This window comes from Thalassophryne amazonica, chromosome 12 (genome assembly GCF_902500255.1).
Source record: "Thalassophryne amazonica chromosome 12, fThaAma1.1, whole genome shotgun sequence".
NCBI lineage: Eukaryota > Metazoa > Chordata > Actinopteri > Batrachoidiformes > Batrachoididae > Thalassophryne > Thalassophryne amazonica.
This window is the reverse complement of record NC_047114.1, coordinates 43,283,115-43,303,759: the sequence shown is the minus strand read 5'-3', so window position 1 is coordinate 43,303,759 and position 20,645 is coordinate 43,283,115. Positions and strand designations below refer to the sequence as shown.

Genomic DNA, 20,645 nt, shown 5'->3' with positions numbered 1-20,645 from the left:
TTTTCTTTTACCTATTGGCATTATAATTTGAAGCGACCATACCTGTTTATGTCTGTGTGTGTATATGCACAGTAGACTGTTCTAGCACATTCCGTAAGCTGCTGCTGTCCTTCAGACACACCACTGTATCACCACTTGGAGTACACGTGGTCTCCGGGTAATTTCAGTCATCGTCTCTCTGTTCCGTTGACTAAACATTTAATTGTCGCTCAGCTTGAGCCTCATTTACAACAGCACTTGTCCTTTTGTCTTTTTAAGATGTGCTGTCATCAGTCGAATGTTTTGTAAATATGTATTTTTATGATTTTCAGCTGTTTAATTTCGTTGTACAGTTTACTTAAAACCAGGTTTTGTTTTTCAGAAATCCTCCAATGTGTGGTGGTCAACAAAACTATTTGACTTGGTTGCTCAAATGACATGTAAACCACCAAACATAAAATGCAGTTCTCTCTTAAGGGTGTTAATAGTTGTCCAAGTCAGCTTAGCAACTTGGACGTTATAATAAGCTATATATCATTAAGTAGTACCACATGCTTTCCTGCTCTGTTCTCTGGTCAGCAGTGACGGTGCTGATCGTGAGGACTGTTCCTAATGTAAATTTCATTTAGATCAACTGGGATTTCAATCAGTTACTTGAAGAATCTCAACCACGAGCTATATGAATATTCACCACTATGTGAAAGTCAAAGTGAAATAACTTCCCCCCCCCCCCTTCATTGTAAGTTTTTTGTCCTTTTGCCATGAAGAATGTGTTTGCGCAACGCCATAGTCCGTACCGAGTGAGCTCTGATTGGCCAAACAGGATGGATCCTGTTATTGCGCCATAATACTGCAATAGCCCTTGTAATAATTTGTGAATTCTGTATATTTTAGGCCTTCTAAGAAATAAATGGGAATGGTTATAATTACAGATTTATTGTAATTTCAAATGTATGAGTTGTGATGTGTTCAGATGTGAAATAAGAGAAACAAAGAATTACTTTAAAGTGTTTAATCAAAGATTTCACCCATTTCACACAGTCTGTATTCATTCCCAATAAAACACAATACACTGATTAAAATAGCTGCAAAAATACTTTTCCTTATTTTACACATTAGCACCTACTTTGAACGTGGAAAAATCAGTAACCTGACCCACTGCAATTAAAAATAAAGTGTAACAGCAGCATCGCGACATTACCAGATGTTTTACATAGTGTCGACATGAGATTAAAGTTGTCTACAATTGCATAGATCACAAGTGAAATTTTGATTGACATTGGGACTAAAATTATAATTTCAACTGAACAGGCTGCACCTAAATAAAGTGTTCCAAATATGCCAACCTTTTACAATGTATGAATGAGTGAATAATGCCCTCATACCATAGCAGAAACTTTAAAATACAACAGGTACCACAAAAAGCATCCCTGCATGCTCTATAATTACACTAACTTTTGAAGAAAATATGTAGTGTCGCTTTCTGAAAGACGTTTTAAGTTTTTAACCGCACCAAGGTGATGGAAACCAATTTAAAATGCAAACAGTCTGGTAACTTCCAGGTATAAAGTTGCTGCTGTACTCTGCAGTAGTATGTAGTAGTTATAAAAACTGATGTGCATCTTTGGAAGCATTCAAGTATGTACTGTACATACTTCATTAGTGTACCACAATAATAAAGTAATATCTCAGTTGTCAGATCTGTAATATTTGGACACTTTTTGGAATTTGCCTTGGTACACACCGCTACAGCAGGTCATTCTGTGGATTAGGAGTTGGCCTGCCAATATGCAGACCTGGATTCAAATCCCGCTCATGCTACTTTTGTCCGTGGACAAAGACAAAAGTACCAGTTCCAGTTAAATTTTATAAATTATAATAAATCAGAAGCAACTATAAATTCTAACATGTAAAACTGCAGTGCTTTTTTGTCCCTGTAACTAATCAGACCATCAGTACTAACTTTGACAGGGTTGTGTTCCCTGCGTCTCCTGTAGCGTTTCTCCTCAAAGCCCAGTGATTGTCAACTTCTGTTCTCACATTTCTTTATGACCCAACACACCTATTTGGATGGCGGCTCCATAGTGAGCTCCTCTAACGTCTCCCCATCGCTTTGTCAGCCACACTGGTGAGCTGCTGATAAAAACTGGGGCTCCGCAGACTCCTCCACTGATCTTAAGTCAGGAGACTCTGTGCTGGCATCAGCAGGAGAATCCTGTGTCGTGGACTCGGACAAGCGTGGAAAGAGATCCCAGGAGATGGAAAAGGAGGACCGACAGTCAGCGCATGAACCTCAGCAGGATCGTCAGGAAACTTTGATGGGTAAGACTGCACGTAAGTAGTTTCCAAGTTCCATGAGATTAGCCCACACCACTCTTTTAAAATATGAATCACTGCTTTCTGGTTTGTAGCAAGACCCGCCCACAGCACTACTTGATTTGTTAGTTAAGCCTGTCAGTGCTGAAGGCTGCTTTCCACAGAGTGGCATAGAAGAAGATAGCAGTGTGCAGACTGCAGCTGTGTTGGCAGTATTTATTTATTTGTTCATTTGTTTAACTTCATAATAATGTTATTTACAGCTCCTTTCACTTTTTGTGTGGAGCTCACGTTGAAAGGTTATGTCAATTAAACATATGCTGCAAAACATTTAAAGAAAGTTTCGTGTTAGGAGTGTGCTATACTAAATTTGGACACTTTTTACTGCAAGCACATTTCAGCCTTAAATATTGGTAATAGCCTCCAAACCTTGCAGATAATCAGTATCAGTATTGGCACATAAAAATTCTTATCAGTCGACCCCTAGAGAGTGTGTGTGTGTGTGTTATATACACACACAGCACCACATCACATGTCACCCCAACGTGCTTCAGAAGGATAAGGTCTAATCTTACCAAAAAAAAAATACAAGAAAATGTAAATATAAGAAAATGGAGAAAAGGTTGACGTTCCGTTCAGATTTTGTTTTATTACTCACAGGGTCAAGGGTGTCTAAAATCAGCTTCATGATTGCATTTTGTGGACCTAACAAAGGAATATCTTATATCTTAAAATTTATGATATTGCTAGGTTATATATGAAGAAATATAAATTATACACAGTGAAAACAAGGGAGCAGCCAAAAGGACTTACTTGCTAATCTGTTTTGCAGCTTTTTCCAAGAGTCACACGTAACCTCACTGTATAATGTTCTGACAAATATCTTTACTTTAGTTAATAAAGTCCAAGTCCAGTTTTCCCATGGACAATTTTGCATAATTTGTCCATGGATCTAAATGCTGACTTTGACCCCCCCCACAAAAAACCCCCCCAAAAAAAAAAAAACTTGTTGTGACTGATGATGTATTCTGAGATACAAGCTGATCACATCCATAGAACAAAGACAGGCATTGATTTTTGTCCATTTTGCAATTGTTTGTTCAAGAAATCAGTTGTCTCTCAGGTAAGAGAACCGTGTGTGTGTTCCAGTTCTTTAATGTGCAATCTATGCAATAGGTTCTGTTAAAGATCCATTTCCAGAAATGATAAGATATCCAGGAGTAATTACCACGTTCTTACGTATTTATCTTGGGGGGAAAAAAATACAAAGCAGATCAGATTCAATCATTTAAATTCTTTATCATTATGAATTTGTTTTGAAGTGCCTTCTTGAGGATAGAAATGACCTGTTGTTTGAATTTGACACAGACACTTTTGTCTGGAGATTTATTGACATGAGGCTAAGCTGTCAAGCATCATTGATCTTTAATTTTTGTTAAATTATTAGCCTATGTTACTGTTATTATTATACACATCCGGACATGAATCAGACTATTTAACAAATTGTGCAAATTGGGGTCTCTCAAACACAGATGCTTTTACTTTTTAGGTTCTGAGAGTGTGGGATCCTCGAACGTGTGCAAAACTAATGAAGCTGAAAGGTCACACAGACAATGTCAAGTCTTTGCTGTTGAATCGTGATGGTACTCAGGTGAGCTCTGAATGTTGAATTACACAGAGAGCTAGTAAACAGAGTTGTTTTGTGTGTGTGTGTTTTTTTAAGCAATTCATATCTGCTGTCTTTTCTTTCCACAGTGTCTTTCAGGCAGTTCTGATGGGACCATCCGCTTGTGGTCTCTTGGCCAGCAAAGATGTATCGCCACGTACGGGTGCACGATGAAGGGGTGTGGGCCCTGCAGGTCAATGAGGCCTTTACACATGTTTATTCAGGAGGCAGGGACAAACAGATTTACTGCACAGACCTGCGAAACCCAGACATCCGTGTGCTCATCTGTGAGGGAAAAAGCGCCAGTTCTCAAAGTAGGTTACCTGCTCACTTGAACCTGGAACAGATCTCATATTTTGACAATGTTGAGTGGTTCTGTGGTGTTCGTACTTGGATCCAAGTTCCATGTACTAACTGACTGCATTAAATGCTGAGCTGTTCATGCTGATGCTGTTTACCAATGTTAACTGAGGTGGGGGACTGTGGAGGTGGAAAGTTTTTCCTGAAAAGCTCAGGGACATTTATTGGTTACTACTAGAGGCTGACATTTTTTCGGGAATCCCACGGTTCACGGGATTCCATGGGATGGGAGTCAACGTTGCTATTTATCACATGATTGGGATGGTACGGGATTAAAAATACACCTGAGCAGAAATCAAGGTTTTAGGCAGCGAGCCATCCTGCTCTCATTTTGGTGGTCAGTTTTTGAAAAAGGAGGCCGAAAAAATAGCAGGTGGCTTTGCTTAAAGGCGTCAGTTAGGACTGGGTCCGATCGCTGCAGCCGTATGTGGTTGTGTGAGTCGGCTGGCTGGGGGGGGGGTTATGAGCCATGTCAGTCAGTGCAGAATGACAGCGCACGCACGTTGAGCACAGAGTGAAGCAACACAAACAAACCTGTGGCGCTGCCTTTATTTCTCCTGCCTGTCTGAAGGTCCGCCCTGTTCACACCGTGGTGCGCATCTCGGTGACAGTTATACTGAATTGTGAGATGAAATAAATGGTCAAAGTTCCTTTAAAAATGACAATATATGAATGAGTGTTATAAAAATCACCACACACGTGTGTTTTAAAAAAAACCTGATGTGGAGAAACTGCAGTGATGTTCAGAAGCAGAAATCACATAAGTAGCTGAGAACTCTGAACTTTAACAGGCTGTTATTTTCCAAAGATATTTATTTTAGATGGCTTCATGTCATTTTATGTTCAAGCACAAAATGTGACTGAGGAGGAGAAAAAAGAGGAAATGAACTCCAGTCAGAATAAAAATATAAGCTGCTGATTTTTGTTATTTTTCAAAGTTATTAGGCTGCAGCTCTGCGTTTAATTTATTTCAAAGTAAGTTACCGCTTATTATTTTCAAAAATCATGAGAGTCAAATCAGTCTGCATTGTTCAGTTTTTCCTGCATGTATGTGTATTTTTTCCTTCTTCATAAGAGTTTGGTGTTTGTGTTTGTTCTACAGAGTTTGAAAAAAACAATAAAATGTTCACACTTTTCTTTATAGCAGTTCTGTAATTTCAGAAATGCAACAGAAACAAACACAAATCAGAAAAAGTTGGGTCTATATGTAAAATGAAGATAAAAATAAAAATGTTGCACTATTCCCAGTTTCTCCTCTCACATCCACAGAAGGCAAACATTCTTCCAAAGTTGTCTTGGTGGCTTCTCTCACTTGTCTTCTTCCAGCATGGACATTTAGTTTTTGAGAACTGCTTACCTGACACAGATTTACCATAAAATACTACACTGTATTTCTGAATGATTGATATAAATGAAGTCTAAGAAATAGTCAGTCACTTGGAAATGTTCATGTATTCATCCTCTGACATTTCTCAAGAAAACTGTCTGTAAAAATTATTAATTAATTCTTATATTTAGAATAAACTGCCCTGCCCCAACCTTTTTTCTTGGAAAATGCTGCAGGCCTTAAATGTAGTAATGGCTATATATTAACAAAAAAATAAAGCTGACCACACAAATCATGAAATATGTTGGTTTCATACAGTCTGCAGTTACAGAAATGGAAGTCAAAGTAAATGTCAGGATCATTATGTGTCCATCACCACCACATTTTGAAAACTATAAGACCACGGGCCACTCATTATTTATGTTTTGTGTCTTTTAGTAAAGTTTTTTTTTTTTTTTATTTGGATTAAGGCAATAAGTGCCTCCCTGTATTACCACAGATGAACTCTTCCTGTTGCCATATCTTCTGAAATAAAACTACAGAACACTAAAGCCTAAAAACTAAAAGAAGGAAAAAAATGGGAGTGTACAGGAGTAGGAGTCATGCGGGATGGGAGTGGGAGTCATTTTACCAGGAGTGGGATGGGACAGGAATTTTTTTTTTTTTACTCTGTTCCAGGATTGGGATGGGACAGGAATTTTTCTGTGGGAGTGGGATGGGACAATCGGGAGTGAAAATCTACTCCCGTGTCACCCTCTAGTTACACAGAGACACTACAACATTAAATTTGCACACAGAGACAACGATTTTAAGTGTTCATAAATGAAATGCAGCTCATGAATAACTTTGATGCATCATCTTTCTCCTTTATACTTTGTGATTTGCTCCAATATGTCAATCCTTTCTCTATTTGGTGGATGAGATTTTAACATTTGTACATCATTGTATAGGAACAATCAGAGGTGTTTGTAAGTCAGTGCACATTCTCAAGTACAGTCTAAGTGCAAATTTTATAAGTACCAACTTTGATTAGAAGTGATTGCACGTATGGTATATGAGCATGTCTCTTTGTATGTAGCATTAATAAATAAGGGCCCAGGAGCAGGGTTAGACATCCCTGCTGTGAAGTGTTTTTGTCAGTGAGATTTTGGCACATTTGTGTGTGTTTATTAGTAATAACACCTTACATAAAATGCTTGGAAAAAGGCTGTTTACCTGTGAAAATAGAGTGAACCTGATTACCCATCCATCCATCCATCCATCCATTTTCTTCCGCTTTATCCGGAGTCGGGTCGCGGGGGCAGCAGCTCAAGCAAAGCCGCCCAGACCTCCTGATCCACACACACCTCCCCCAGCTCCTCCGGGGGTACCCCAAGGCGTTCCCAAGCCAGCCGAGAGATGTAATCCTTCCAGCATGTCCTGGGTCTTCCCCGGGGCCTCCTCCCAATGGGACGTGCCCGGAACACCTCTCCAGCGTGGCGTCCAGGGGGGATCCGGAAAAGATGCCCAAGCCACCTCAACTGACTCCTTTCGACGTGGAGGAGCAGCGGCCCGACTCCGAGCTCCTCCCGAGTGACCGAGCTCCTAACCCTGATTACCCTTCATCTATATATTCTAAGCTGTGTTTTTGGCTTCAGTGTGACAGGCTATAAATTATTTAATTCTCTTTACAGATTGAAATACTTTATCTGGAGGGAGTAACAGACCACTGAAAACAGTTTTCCTGCTTGTCCAGAATAAATTGTGACTCTCCAGTTACCAAAAATAAGTAATCTTTATTGGCTGGCTGCCAGGTTTTTTTTTTTTTTTTTTGATGCTCAGTGGTCTTGAAGTCTATAAGCTTTAGCATTTCACAGAAGGTATGCTGTTGGCATTTTGAAAAGTGAAATACATAGGGATCATTTGTCAGAAAGAAACGGGCAAAAGGCCCGAGTACCTGATATCTTAGACATTGTTCACAACATGTCATTTAAAACATTTCATTGTCTTACTTTCTTTCTCAGATGGAATTGGACAGATCTGCTGACCCACCTCCAGCAATCTGGGTCTCCACCACCAAGTCATCAGTTAACAAATGGGTAAGCATGCGTGGTAGGAGAGATCACTGGTGAACTGTCAGCTGAGTAAATCTGAAGGAAGCACTGTTGACAGAGATCTGTGTGTGTGTGTGTGTGTGTGTGTGTGTGTGTGTGTGTGTGTGTGTGTGTGTGTGTGTGTGTGTGTGTGTGTGTGTGTGTGTGTGTGTGTGTGTGTGTAATGCTCTGGTAATTAGTAGAAAATTTAAACCAGCTGCGCAGTGGTGTGGTTGATGCATAAAATAATAATGGCATTACGTTAATTAGTCACAGTTAGGCTGCAGAGGATTATTAAGAATTAGGACAGTCTGTCATAATATCATCTATGTGTTTTTTGTGCAGTCTCTAAAGGGAATGCACAACTTCCGATCATCAGGAGAGTATGACAATGATTGTACTACTCCGTTAACACCGTTATGTACTCAGCCCGAACAAGTCATCAAGGGTAAATGTGCACTCAGCTGTCTGAAACTGCAGTGTTCTGCAAATCTCTCCTGTACATTTGAAAATGGACTGTTTTCCATTGTGTTTGCAGGAGGTGCCAGTATAATACAGTGCCACATTCTGAATGACAAGAGACACATACTCACCAAGGATACCAACAACAATGTGGCATTCTGGGATGTCTTAAAGGTGAGCTCTACAACCCCTGGCAAAAATTATGGAATCACCGGCCTCGGAGGATGTTCATTCAGTTGTTTAATTTTGTAGAAATAAAAGCAGATCACAGACATGACACAAAACTAAAGTCATTTCAAATGGCAACTTTCTGGCTTTAAGAAACACTATAAGAAATCAGGAAAAAAATTGTGGCAGTCAGTAACGGTTACTTTTTTAGACCAAGCAGAGGGAAAAAAAATATGGAATCACTCAATTCTGAGGAAAAATTTATGGAATCATGAAAAACAAAAGAACGCTCCAACACATCACTAGTATTTTGTTGCACCACCTCTGGCTTTTATAACAGCTTGCAGTCGCTGAGGCATGGACTTAATGAGTGTCAAACAGTACTCTTCATCAATCTGGCTCCAACTTTCTCTGATTGCTGTTGCCAGATCAGCTTTGCAGGTTGGAGCCTTGTCATGGACCATTTTCTTCAACTTCCACCAAAGATTTTCAATTGGATTAAGATCCGGACTATTTGCAGGCCATGACATTGACCCTATGTGTCTTTTTGCAAGGAATGTTTTCACAGTTTTTGCTCTATGGCAAGATGCATTATCATCTTGAACTCCAAACAGCCTTTCAATTGATGGGATAAGAAAAGTGTCCAAATATCAACGTAAACTTGTGCATTTATTGATGATGTAATGACAGCCATCTCCCCAGTGCCTTTACCTGACATGCAGCCCCATATCATCAATGACTGTGGAAATTTTCATGTTCTCTTCAGGCAGTCATCTTTATAAATCTCATTGGAACGGCACCAAACAAAAGTTCCAGCATCATCACCTTGCCCAGTGCAGATTCAAGATTCATCACTGAATATGACTTTCATCCAGTCATCCACAGTCCATGATTGCTTTTCCTTAGCCCATTGTAACCTTGTTTTTTTCTGTTTAGGTGTTAATGATGGCTTTCGTTTAGCTTTTCTGTATGTAAATCCCATTTCCTTTAGGCGGATTCTTACAGTTCGGTCACAGACGTTGACTCCAGTTTCCTCCCATTCGTTCCTCATTTGTTTTGTTGTGCATTTTTGATTTTTGAGACATATTGCTTTAAGTTTTCTGTCTTGACGCTTTGATGTCTTCCTTGGTCTACCAGTATGTTTGCCTTTAACAACCTTCCCATGTTGTTTGTATTTGGTGAGTTTAGACACAGCTGACTGTGAACAACCAACATCTTTTGCAACATTGCATGGTGATTTACCCTTTTTTAAGAGTTTGATAATCCTCTCCTTTGTTTCAATTGACATCTCTCGTGTTGGAGCCATGATTCATGTCAGTCCACTTGGTGCAACAGCTCTCCAAGGTGTGATCACTCCTTTTTAGATGCAGACTAACGAGCAGATCTGATTTGATGCAGGTGTTAGTTTTGGGGATGTAAATTTACAGGGTGATTCCATAATTTATTCCTCAGAATTGAGTGATTCCATATTTTTTTTCCCTCTGCTTGGTCTAAAAAAGTAACCGTTACTGACTGCCACAATTTTTTTTCCTGATTTCTTATAATGTTTCTTAAAGCCAGAAAGTTGCCATTTGAAATGACTTTAGTTTTGTGTCATGTCTGTGATCTGCTTTTTTTCTACAAAATTAAACAACTGAATGAACATTCTCCGAGGCCGGTGATTCCATAATTATTGCCAGGGGTTACTGTTCTTTATGCCAAGCTGTTGTGACTCGCACTGTAGAAGAAGAGTAACAAACAAACAAAACACATCAGCATTTGTGAATGATCAGTACCAAACATTCTCATCCTCATATTGTCTCATGTGCAGTAAGATGCTTTCATCTTGTGTCTAATGTGAGATAGATTGAATCAGCACCCAGGTTGTACAAGGTTTTAAAAGAATGCTGTGATGCTGTTTTATCTCAGCAAGCATGAGATCCTTTTGCAGTTGTGCTTTTCATGCTGTAATATGGAGCGTGTTTCTCTACAGTCCTGGTGTATCTGTGTAGGCTCTCAGTTGTCCAGGTGGTTTCCATAGTAGAGAAGCTTGAATCTTCGACTGGACTGGGTTGCTTGACGCGAGGACGTTTCGCTTCAAATCGCAGAAGCTTCCTCAGCTAAAATTCTTGCTCTGGTAGTCTGACTTCTGTCTTGACTCTTGTAGAGAAGAAAATATTGCATCACCAGGCTGAATTCAGTGACGTTGCTGAACCAAAGTTCATGATATTATTTGCACAGACACAGCGACAGGAGGACAGATGAAAGCCACTTTTTCACATGGCATCAGTTATATATATGGACAAAATGCAAAATCTCTATCAACCTCTTCCCATATGTTTTGGGTACACTATGAAATGCTGTACATCATGTCGTTGCCTCTCTTCTATGCTGTGTGTGCATGCCAGAAAGTTTGAATGAATGAGACAGATTAAGAAGTCAACAGGATGGGACACGCATTGTGATTGAAAAGCATAAAGCTTCTGAATTTCCCTTCTGCATTAAACTGCTAGTTGAGCTTTGATATTACTGATGTGGAGTTTTCTTAATCTGCATTATAAGGAGATGAATCATGTTGTAACAGTAGTCAGAGCTACAGTAAGTCTTGGCAATGGAACAAAGTTTATTAAGTGTCTCTACACCTCAGCTGTATTCAAATTCGGGTTTTCCCTGATCAGAGTTCAAACCAGATTTCACTGATAGAGGGCAGAGATTTGAGGCTAGCCTAAAATTGAGAGTTGAAGTGAACCTCTGCGAGTGAGCCTGTTGGTTTCTGTTTTCAGATTTGACTTCCTGTGCTTTTCATCTTCAGGCATGTAAGGGAGAAGATCTTGGGAAGGTTGAGTTTGATGAAGAAATCAAGAAGCGTTTCAAGATGGTCTACGTGCCAAACTGGTTCTCTGTTGATCTTAAAACTGGGGTGAGTCTGAAACCTGCAAATAGATGACTTTCTGTTTTAGCAGTCGTCAGCTTTTTTGTGAGACTGTTTTAATAGTCTGACAGCTGTGTATTCTGCTCCTCCTTTTTGTACGGTGTTGAACAGATGCTCACCATCACACTGGACGAGAGTGATTGCTTTGCTGCCTGGGTGTCTGCAAAGGATGCTGGCTTTTCAAGCTCTGATGGATCTGACCCAAAGTGTACGTTTTGGTAAACCTAACTGCATTTTATGGATGACAAACACAGGTCTGGCTTTCAGTGATTTACCTCTTAATCTGTGCAGTGAACCTTGGAGGATTGTTGCTTCAGGCTTTGCTGGAGTTCTGGCCTAGAACGCGCATCAACCCCATGGATGAGGAGGAGAATGAGGTCAATCATGGTAAGGACACCATTGTATGCCAAACTGACTCTACATTAATGTGCAACTTCTTCAACCTTTGGTTGTTTTTGTGTCATGCTAATACTAACTCACACTTTTGTATTTCTTTTGGAAACTTTAAAAAACTGATTGCAACCTTCATTGCAGTGTTTTCAGTTGTGATGTAGGATCCTGCAAAATTTGGCATTGATCCAATACCAAGTAAATACAGCACCAGTATCGTTGGTACTTGTGTTGGTGCCTCATGATTTAAGACATGAATACATCATCAGTATGCTAAATCTGAATACATTTTTGTGACCAGTAAATTATTTTTGCTTTTTCACTCTTAATTAATCAGGTGCATGTTAAAACCAACATTCAAAACTTGCACTTTTAGCAAGAAAACACATCTGTTAATGTTATGCCATCTGAAGTAACACGTTTCATCAGTTGCTTCGGAACAGTGTTTGAATTGTGCCAGATGGAGCCCAGCTGCCTTTTATTTGTGCTAGTTTGCGCCACCTTCCACCAACATGCTGTAGACAGTTTTTTTTTTTTTGCTGTAGGCTACACCATGTCAGGTGTTTCTAATCTTTCTACTCCAGATACTAGGATATTGAACATTTTATTTATTTATTTTTTAAGGCTGTGTGAAGCTGAAAAGAGTTGAGCAGTGTGATTCGAGCAAGGTTGTGATGTAGTAGTAGGCCTGCCGACAACCTACTTTTACGCCTGGACATAACTTAGAACTCTGCACACTAGAGCACAAATGCCGTACGAATCACACGACTTGGAAAAACAAACAGAATTCAAGCTGCATTTGTACGGGACAGACATTCGTACAGCCGTGTACAAATACCTTATGAATATCCAGGATGTGGTACGAAGCCGGCTCAAATGATTCATGCAATTCAGACTGCAGCAACTCCCAAGAATCCAGGTCAACTACCCAGAGTGCAGGTTGAATGCGGACATAAACCTTCGCCCACAAAAAAATAAAAACAGAATAAAATAAAGACAAAGAATCACAACAACACAACACAAAACTCCACAATGCCAGCAGAATGCAGCAGGGATATGCAGAATGCCCTTCAATGCTGCACGTGCCACCCGAGGTCTGGGTGGAAGGCAAGTGGGGGGTGGGGGTGGCAGGGTCTCATCTGCTCTTTTGAAAAATGCCATCCAACCCATGGCCCGATTACATGTAAACCAGAGTCCCCTGACCATTGCATCAGTGGAGTGCATGTGTGATCGGATTATTATAGACATCTGATCACTGACATGCACACCCACAGCCGTTATTACCGGCAGGGGTGAAAGTAAGATTAGATTGTTGCAGGACCTATGCTACCTATAAAGGTTTTGTACTCTTGCACTCGTACCATATTAAAGGTAATGAAAACAGGCTCTTTACCCACCTGTGGCATTGAGCACAGATGCTCGACAGGAGAAAACGATTATTACCAGCTTTAGGGTGCAGGCAAGATCACTTTGTCCAACACCTTCCAGCTGAGCGGCAATCATGAGCCATGTGAATGTGTCTACATGGTTCGTGCCATAGTGGGTTTTCCAAGAAGCGGTGAAGGAAGGCAACACCAAGGAACTGCTCTCGGTGTTGCAGAACATGACATTCTGCAAATTTAACATCAACTCCTCCAGCTCCAGGTTCCTGTCATTAACAGGAACCTGGAGCTGGTAAAACTGCTGGTGTAATTTGGATCAGCTATCCGACTGGTCGACAGGGAAGGGTGGAGAACAGTCGTTTACAGCTACACAGTTGTGCCAGATTTAAGGAAAAAAAAAAAAAAAAAACATTTTGCAAGCAACACCAGCAACAACCACTGCAAAGCAACCAAATATGGCACTCTTTGTGCTTTAATATCCAAAATGTGGCGCTGCTTTTACGCAGTACTTCTCCACGAAACTTTCAAATAAAATGAGTAAAACAAAACAGCCACACTGGCCAGTTTTGGCAGAACCTTTTCCCCTTAAGTGTTTACACACACTTGAGGGGAAAAGGTTCTACGCGGTGTGCAACTTACACCCATAATGTGAGTGATATTGCATATCCAATGTCAGTCCACCTCATGTGTCAGAGGATGTATCTGTAATGTCAAGTTAACATGGCTGTTAGACCTCGTTCAGACAGCCGCACTGGAGATGGAGATGTGCTGAGGTGCAGTGCCTGTGATTACGGTGTGATGTCCAGAATGAGTTTGCAGTATTTTCATTTACAGGTGTAAAATATGTCCATACGGCTTTCTTCTTTCTCTGCCATGCGCTCTGTGTGTATGCCCTGTGCTCTCTCAGTCTATAGGTTTGTGCTCAGCCCCGCTGAGTCATACGACAGCACAAGGAGTTTTACTCTGTGTATGCAAGTTGCTAGAGTATGGTGTCGAGCAGGTTGTATAATTTTGTGAGCTTCCTCATAGATCTGTAGTTGATGTTGTCTTGTGGCATTGTGTTCTCATGTCCATAGTGAACGGCGAGCAGGAGAACAGGGTCCAGAAAGGAAATGGATATTTCCAGGTGCCGCCGCATACACCAGTCATCTTTGGGGAAGCGGGAGGCAGAACTTTGTTTCGGTACTTTTTCAAACAGACCTATAATTATTATTTGTGTGTGTCAGAAAGAAAGGAAGTTGAGGATGACTAATGATGAACCTCTGTAACATTGTCTTAGAACATGCAGACATGTTAATACTTAACTCTGCACCTCATCATTGCTCCTGATCTCTTATGTTTGGCAGGTTGTTATGTAGAGATTCAGGTGGAGAGACTGAGTCCATGCTGCTAAATGAGACTGTTCCACAATGGGTTATTGACATAACTGTAGATGTGAGTATTCTGGGAAATATTTTACATCCAAAAGTATATAGTGTAGATACAATCTCAAAACAAAAGGTGTACTTTATAATAAAATACATGTCTGTCTGTGTTTTCAACATGAGAAATACAAACTCCCAAGGAAATCACAGAATTTTTTTTTTCTTTTTCTAAGATATGGAACATGGGTGGCCTCACTAACATCTTGTACACATTCTCATTCTTGCACAGGGATGGGACTCATTAACTTTTTAATAGTACTACTACACTTAGCGGTATTGCTAAAACCTGGTATCTGTAAGACCTTGTAACTGTTAGAATGGCCTAAGCAGTTGGTCACCCTCTGAGTCTGGTCTGCTTGAGGTTTCTTCCTCAATATCACCAGAGGGAGTTTTTTGTTGCCACTGTTGCCTGTGTGCTTGTTTGGGGAGGTATAAGGTTAGACCTTACTCATGTGAAGCACCTTGATGCAGCATTGTTGTGATTTGGCACTACACAAATAAAATGAACAATATTGAACAATACAGTATTGGAAAAAAAAATCAAATTAAGAAGATAATTAACATTGCTTTGTTTTCTGCAATTTAACATAAAAATACACACTAGCAAACAGCAACAACATTGTAGACTGTTCAGACTGCCACATCAGCATGCAAGCTCTGACAGACACAGAGAAAGACGGATGAGCTGCCTCAGTGCTGCTCACACAGGCAAGCTCTCAGCTAGTGAGAGACCAAGAGATCTGTCTTCTATGTATTGATAATAAATTTATTTACATAATTTCTCCAGTATCAAAAGCAGTACCATTAAGGGCAGAGCTTATTGATATGCCAGTCTTTAGTCCCAGAGCCCATTTAATACTGGGTATCGGTAGCGATTTTAGCAGATACACTTCTGTCAAAATCATTCCTGCCACCCTCCCGTGCCTACACACCATTCTTCACCTCTTTGTTACACTCTGCGGCACTTTGAACAGTTGACCCAAAATATTTAAAGTCACTCACGTGCCTACCTCACCTCCACCTTCGCCACCTCTACTCCTTATGACCTCGTTACCTCACTGTGCTCCTACTCATTCAAACACTTGCGCCTACAACCCCTGGCAAAAATTATGGAATCACCGGCCTCAGAGGATGTTCATTCAGTTGTTTAATTTTGTAGAAAAAAAAGCAGATCACAGACATGACACAAAACTAAAGTCATTTCAAATGGCAACTTTCTGGCTTTAAGAAACACTGTAAGAAATCAAGAAAAAAAATTGTGGCAGTCAGTAACGGTTACTTTTTTAGACCAAGCAGAGGGAAAAAAATATGGACTCACTCAATTCTGAGGAAAAAATTATGGAATCATGAAAAACAAAAGAACGCTCCAACACATCACTTGTATTTTGTTGCACCACCTCTGGCTTTTATAACAGCTTGCAGTCTCTGAGGCATGGACTTAATGAGTGACAAACAGTACTCTTCATCAATCTGGCTCCAACTTTCTCTGATTGCTGTTGCCAGATCAGCTTTGCAGGTTGGAGCCTTGTCATGGACCATTTTCTTCAACTTCCACCAAAGATTTTCAATTGGATTAAGATCTGGACTATTTGCAGGCCATGACATTGACCCTATGTGTCTTTTTGCAAGGAATGTTTTCACAGTTTTTGCTCTATGGCAAGATGCATTATCATCTTGAAAAATGATTTCATCATCCCCAAACATCCTTTCAATTAATGGGATAAGAAAAGTGTCCAAAATATCAACGTAAACTTGTGCATTTATTGATGATGTAATGACAGCCATCTCCCCAGTGCCTATACCTGACATGCAGCCCCATCACCTTGCCCAATGCAGATTTGAGATTCATCACTGAATATGACTTTCATCCAGTCATCCACAGTCCACGATTGCTTTTCCTTAGCCCATTGTAACCTTGTTTTTTTTCTGTTTAGGTGTTAATGATGGCTTTCGTTTAGCTTTTCTGTATGTAAATCCCATTTCCTTTAGGCTGTTTCTTACAGTTCGGTCACAGACGTTGACTCCAGTTTCCTCCCATTTGTTCATTTGTTTTGTTGTGCATTTTCGATTTTTGAGACATATTGCTTTAAGTTTTCTGTCTTGAGGCTTTGATGTCTTCCTTGGTCTACCAGTATGTTTGCCTTTAACAACCTTCCCATGTTGTTTGTATTTGGTCCAGAGTTTAGACACAGCTGACTGTGAACAACCAACATCTTTTGCAACATTGCATGGTGATTTACCCTTTTTTAAGAGTTTGATAATCCTCTCCTTTGTTTCAATTGACATCTCTCGTGTTGGAGCCATGATTCATGTCAGTCCACTTGGTGCAACAGCTCTCCAAGGTGTGATCACTCCTTTTTAGATGCAGACTAACCAGGAGATCTGATTTGATGCAGGTGTTAGAATAGAATAGAATAATTCTTTATTGTCCACCGATGTGGAAAATTGTCTTCGGCTCACCAGCACAAAAAAGACAAAAAAAAAACAGTCATAAAACAGTCATACAAACACACGAACAAAACAAAAATAAGATACATACAATACATGGAAGTAAAGGAAGAAGTAGAATAAGACCTAGTAAGATAAATAAAACGTACAATAAGATCTAATAAAATCAAATAAAACAGAAGTAAAGCAGTTCAGGTTTTATTTGTGGAGTGTTCACTTTTTTGAGTTCATTATGGTGACGGCATTTGGTATAAAAGATTTTTTGAAAGAACCTTTGGCCAGAGGAGCTCTGTAGTGCCTCCCAGACTTCAAGAGCTCAAACTGACAGGACAGAGGATGAGAGCTGTCTGCCAGGACTCTCTCAGCTTTCTTCCTCATCCTGTCAGTGTAAATGTGGGCCAGTCTTCTGGGGTTTTCCCACAATTTTCCCCGCCATTTTTACAGTTCTATTTAATTTGTCCTTACATTTACAACTCAAGTGACCAAACCAAACACAAAGATGAAATGTTAAAATACTCTCAATATGTGCAGAATACACAAGCTCTAAAATCTGCGGATTAACACCAAGACAACTCAATCTTCTGAGAAGACTGTCGCTGTGAGCATTTCTTAAAGATAAAATCAGTGTTTTCAAAGAAGCTCAAGTGACTGTCAAGAACTGTTCCAAGATATTTAAAAGTTTCAACTGTTTCAACAAGCTGGCCATCGAGTGAAACTGGCTGCATGGTCAGTTCTTGCTTTGTGTGAAAAACAAGCTCCTTTGTCTTAGACACATTGATTTCCAGTTGGCTGTCGAGACACCAAGCTTCAAGAGCCTTAGTGTGAGTGAGATAGGAGGCTTTGCCAGAGGAGTCACATTTTTGTAGCAGGCTGACTAGGGCCATGACATCCGCGTATTTAATCAATTTAAAGTTTGTGTCATTAATTGCAAATTCATTTGTAAAAAAAGAGAAGAGCAGAGGTGAAAGAACGCTACCCTGTGGGCAGCCAGTGCTTATCATGAGCTCTCCTGACAGAATGTTGTTAGCATAAACTCTTTGAGGGCGACAAGACAGAAAGTCTCTAATCCAGAGCATCAGGCCCTTTTCAACATTTAAATCAGCCAGCCTTTTCAGAAGAATATGTAATTTCATAGAATTAAAAGCTGCACTGAAGTCTACAAACAAAACCCGAGCATATGCTTTAGCAAGTGAAAGCTGCTTTGAGATCATGTCCAGCAAGATCAATCCGGCATCATCAGTTTTGGGGATGAAAATTTACAGGGTGATTCCATAATTTATTCCTCAGAATTGAGTGAGTCCATATTTTTTTCCTCTCTGCTTGGTCTAAAAAAGTAACCGTTACTGACTGCCACAATTATTTTTCCTGATTTCTTATAGTTTCTTAAAGCCAGAAACTTGCCATTTGAAATGACTTTAGTTTTGTGTCATGTCTGTGATCTGCTTTTTTCTACAAAATTAAACAACTGAATGAACATCCTCCGAGGCCGGTGATTCCATAATTATTGCCAGGGGTTGTACTGACTTTCATTCTCCTTCTCTCCAGAGCACATTGCCGTCTCTTGGCTCGTGTCAAACATTTTTTTTCCAGTGTGCCATGCTGTTTGTATTTAATGACTGTAAATGATGCCCAAGATGCATTTGGGCATCTGAATTATCTTAAAAAAAATAAAAATAAATCTATATATGCAAATAACTGTAATTCCTAATTATTTGATGCAATACTTTTGGTAAACCTCATAATAAAACTAAATGTGTACACTACTGCATGTACATCCTCCCCCCCCCCCCCCCCCCCCCCCCCCATTTCATTTAAACTCTATTCTGGTGGAGTGCAGAGGCAAAATTGCAAAACTGATCACACCAGTAGGTATGTAGTACTAGTAGAACTGTTTTCATAAACTTGGTGAAAGAAAGTTTGCTGCAATGGAGGAAGTTTATTCTGATTGTGTTGTTGGTTATTCTTTAATCATTGATTTACATACTTTGTTTTTGTGTTTCAGAAAAATATGCCTAAATTCAACAAAATTCCATTCTACCTCCAGCCTCATTCTTCTTCTGGTGCAAAAACTCTGAAGAAGTGAGTTGTGGTTTTACGGGTTTACAATGTAAGCGTGTGTTGGTGCGCACAGACGGCTACAGCTGATTGCACTGTGTTCTGCAGGGACCGGCTTTCAGCCAGCGACATGCTCCAGGTGAGGAAGGTGATGGAGCACGTTTACGAAAAGATCATCAACTTGGACAATGAGTCTCAGACCACCAGCTCCTCTGCCAATGACAAACCTGGAGAGCAGGAGAAGGAGGAGGACATGGCCATGCTAGCTGAGGAGAAGATTGAACTAATGTGTCAAGACCAGGTGAGAATGATGTGTACCTCTTACATACCCAATACCCGTGGCAGTAAAATTGATATACATTTTTTAAAATCTTTTTTTTAGGTTCTAGACCCAAATATGGACCTGCGAACAGTTAAACATTTTATCTGGAAGAGCGGCGGAGACTTGACGCTTCACTATAGGCAGAAGTCCACGTGAAAGTCACCCTCTTTTTTAAAACAAAAAACAAAAAACTGTCATTTGCCAATCAATGCCCAACTTTGACATGTAGTACCCTCAACTCCCATCGTGATCGAGAGTCACATTATCGGTGAGGTTCCAGTGAAATGTGAGGACTTGGGCTCATGGTGTATCATAAGGGTCTCAAAGCAACAGGTTGAAACATCAAGGACATCTGGAAGATGCTGGCATTTTTTCTTTAAAGCAGTTTGAAGAACGAATTAAAACTTAGTTTTTAAAAATTACATTTACATTTTCTTTTACCTATTGGCATTATAATTTGAAGCGACCATACCTGTTTATGTCTGTGTGTGTATATGCACAGTAGACTGTTCTAGCACATTCCGTAAGCTGCTGCTGTCCTTCAGACACACCACTGTATCACCACTTGGAGTACACGTGGTCTCCGGGTAATTTCAGTCATCGTCTTCTGTTGTCCGTTGACTAAACATTTAATTGTCGCTCAGCTTGAGCCTCATTTACAACAGCACTTGTCCTTTTGTCTTTTTAAGATGTGCTGTCATCAGTCGAATGTTTTGTAAATATGTATTTTTATGATTTTCAGCTGTTTAATTTCGTTGTACAGTTTACTTAAAACCAGGTTTTGTTTTTCAGAAATCCTCCAATGTGTGGTGGTCAACAAAACTATTTGACTTGGTTGCTCAAATGACATGTAAACCACCAAACATAAAATGCAGTTCTCTCTTAAGGGTGTTAATAGTTGTCCAAGTCAGCTTAGCAACTTGGACGTTATATATAAGCTATATATCATTAAGTAGTACCACATGCTTTCCTGCTCTGTTCTCTGGTCAGCAGTGACGGTGCTGATCGTGAGGACTGTTCCTAATGTAAATTTCATTTAGATCAACTGGGATTTCAATCAGTTACTTGAAGAATCTCAACCACGAGCTATATGAATATTCACCACTATGTGAAAGTCAAAGTGAAATAACTTCCCCCCCCCCCCCTTCATTGTAAGTTTTTTGTCCTTTTGCCATGAAGAATGTGTTTGCGCAACGCCATAGTCCGTACCGAGTGAGCTCTGATTGGCCAAAACAGGATGGATCCTGTTATTGCGCCATAATACTGCAATAGCCCTTGTAATAATTTGTGAATTCTGTATATTTTAGGCCTTCTAAGAAATAAATGGGAATGGTTTAATAATTACAGATTTATTGTAATTTCA

General features: G+C 40.0%; 1 protein-coding gene across 1 annotated transcript; it reads left to right on the top strand.

Annotated features, from left to right (window-relative positions):
• The first annotated feature begins 1,767 nt into the window (after positions 1 to 1,767).
• Positions 1,768 to 20,628, top strand: LOC117521230 (WD repeat-containing protein 48-like). Its single transcript, XM_034182566.1, is given in 18 exon segments — positions 1,768 to 1,825; positions 2,140 to 2,313; positions 2,425 to 2,507; positions 3,845 to 3,946; positions 4,051 to 4,120; positions 4,123 to 4,253; positions 4,255 to 4,275; positions 7,652 to 7,726; positions 8,066 to 8,168; positions 8,259 to 8,356; positions 11,142 to 11,249; positions 11,373 to 11,469; positions 11,553 to 11,648; positions 14,110 to 14,215; positions 14,380 to 14,467; positions 18,908 to 18,984; positions 19,069 to 19,261; positions 19,343 to 20,628. Coding segments are annotated over 18 exon segments (1,776 nt in total). The 3' UTR covers positions 19,439 to 20,628.
• Positions 20,629 to 20,645: the final 17 nt, after the last annotated feature.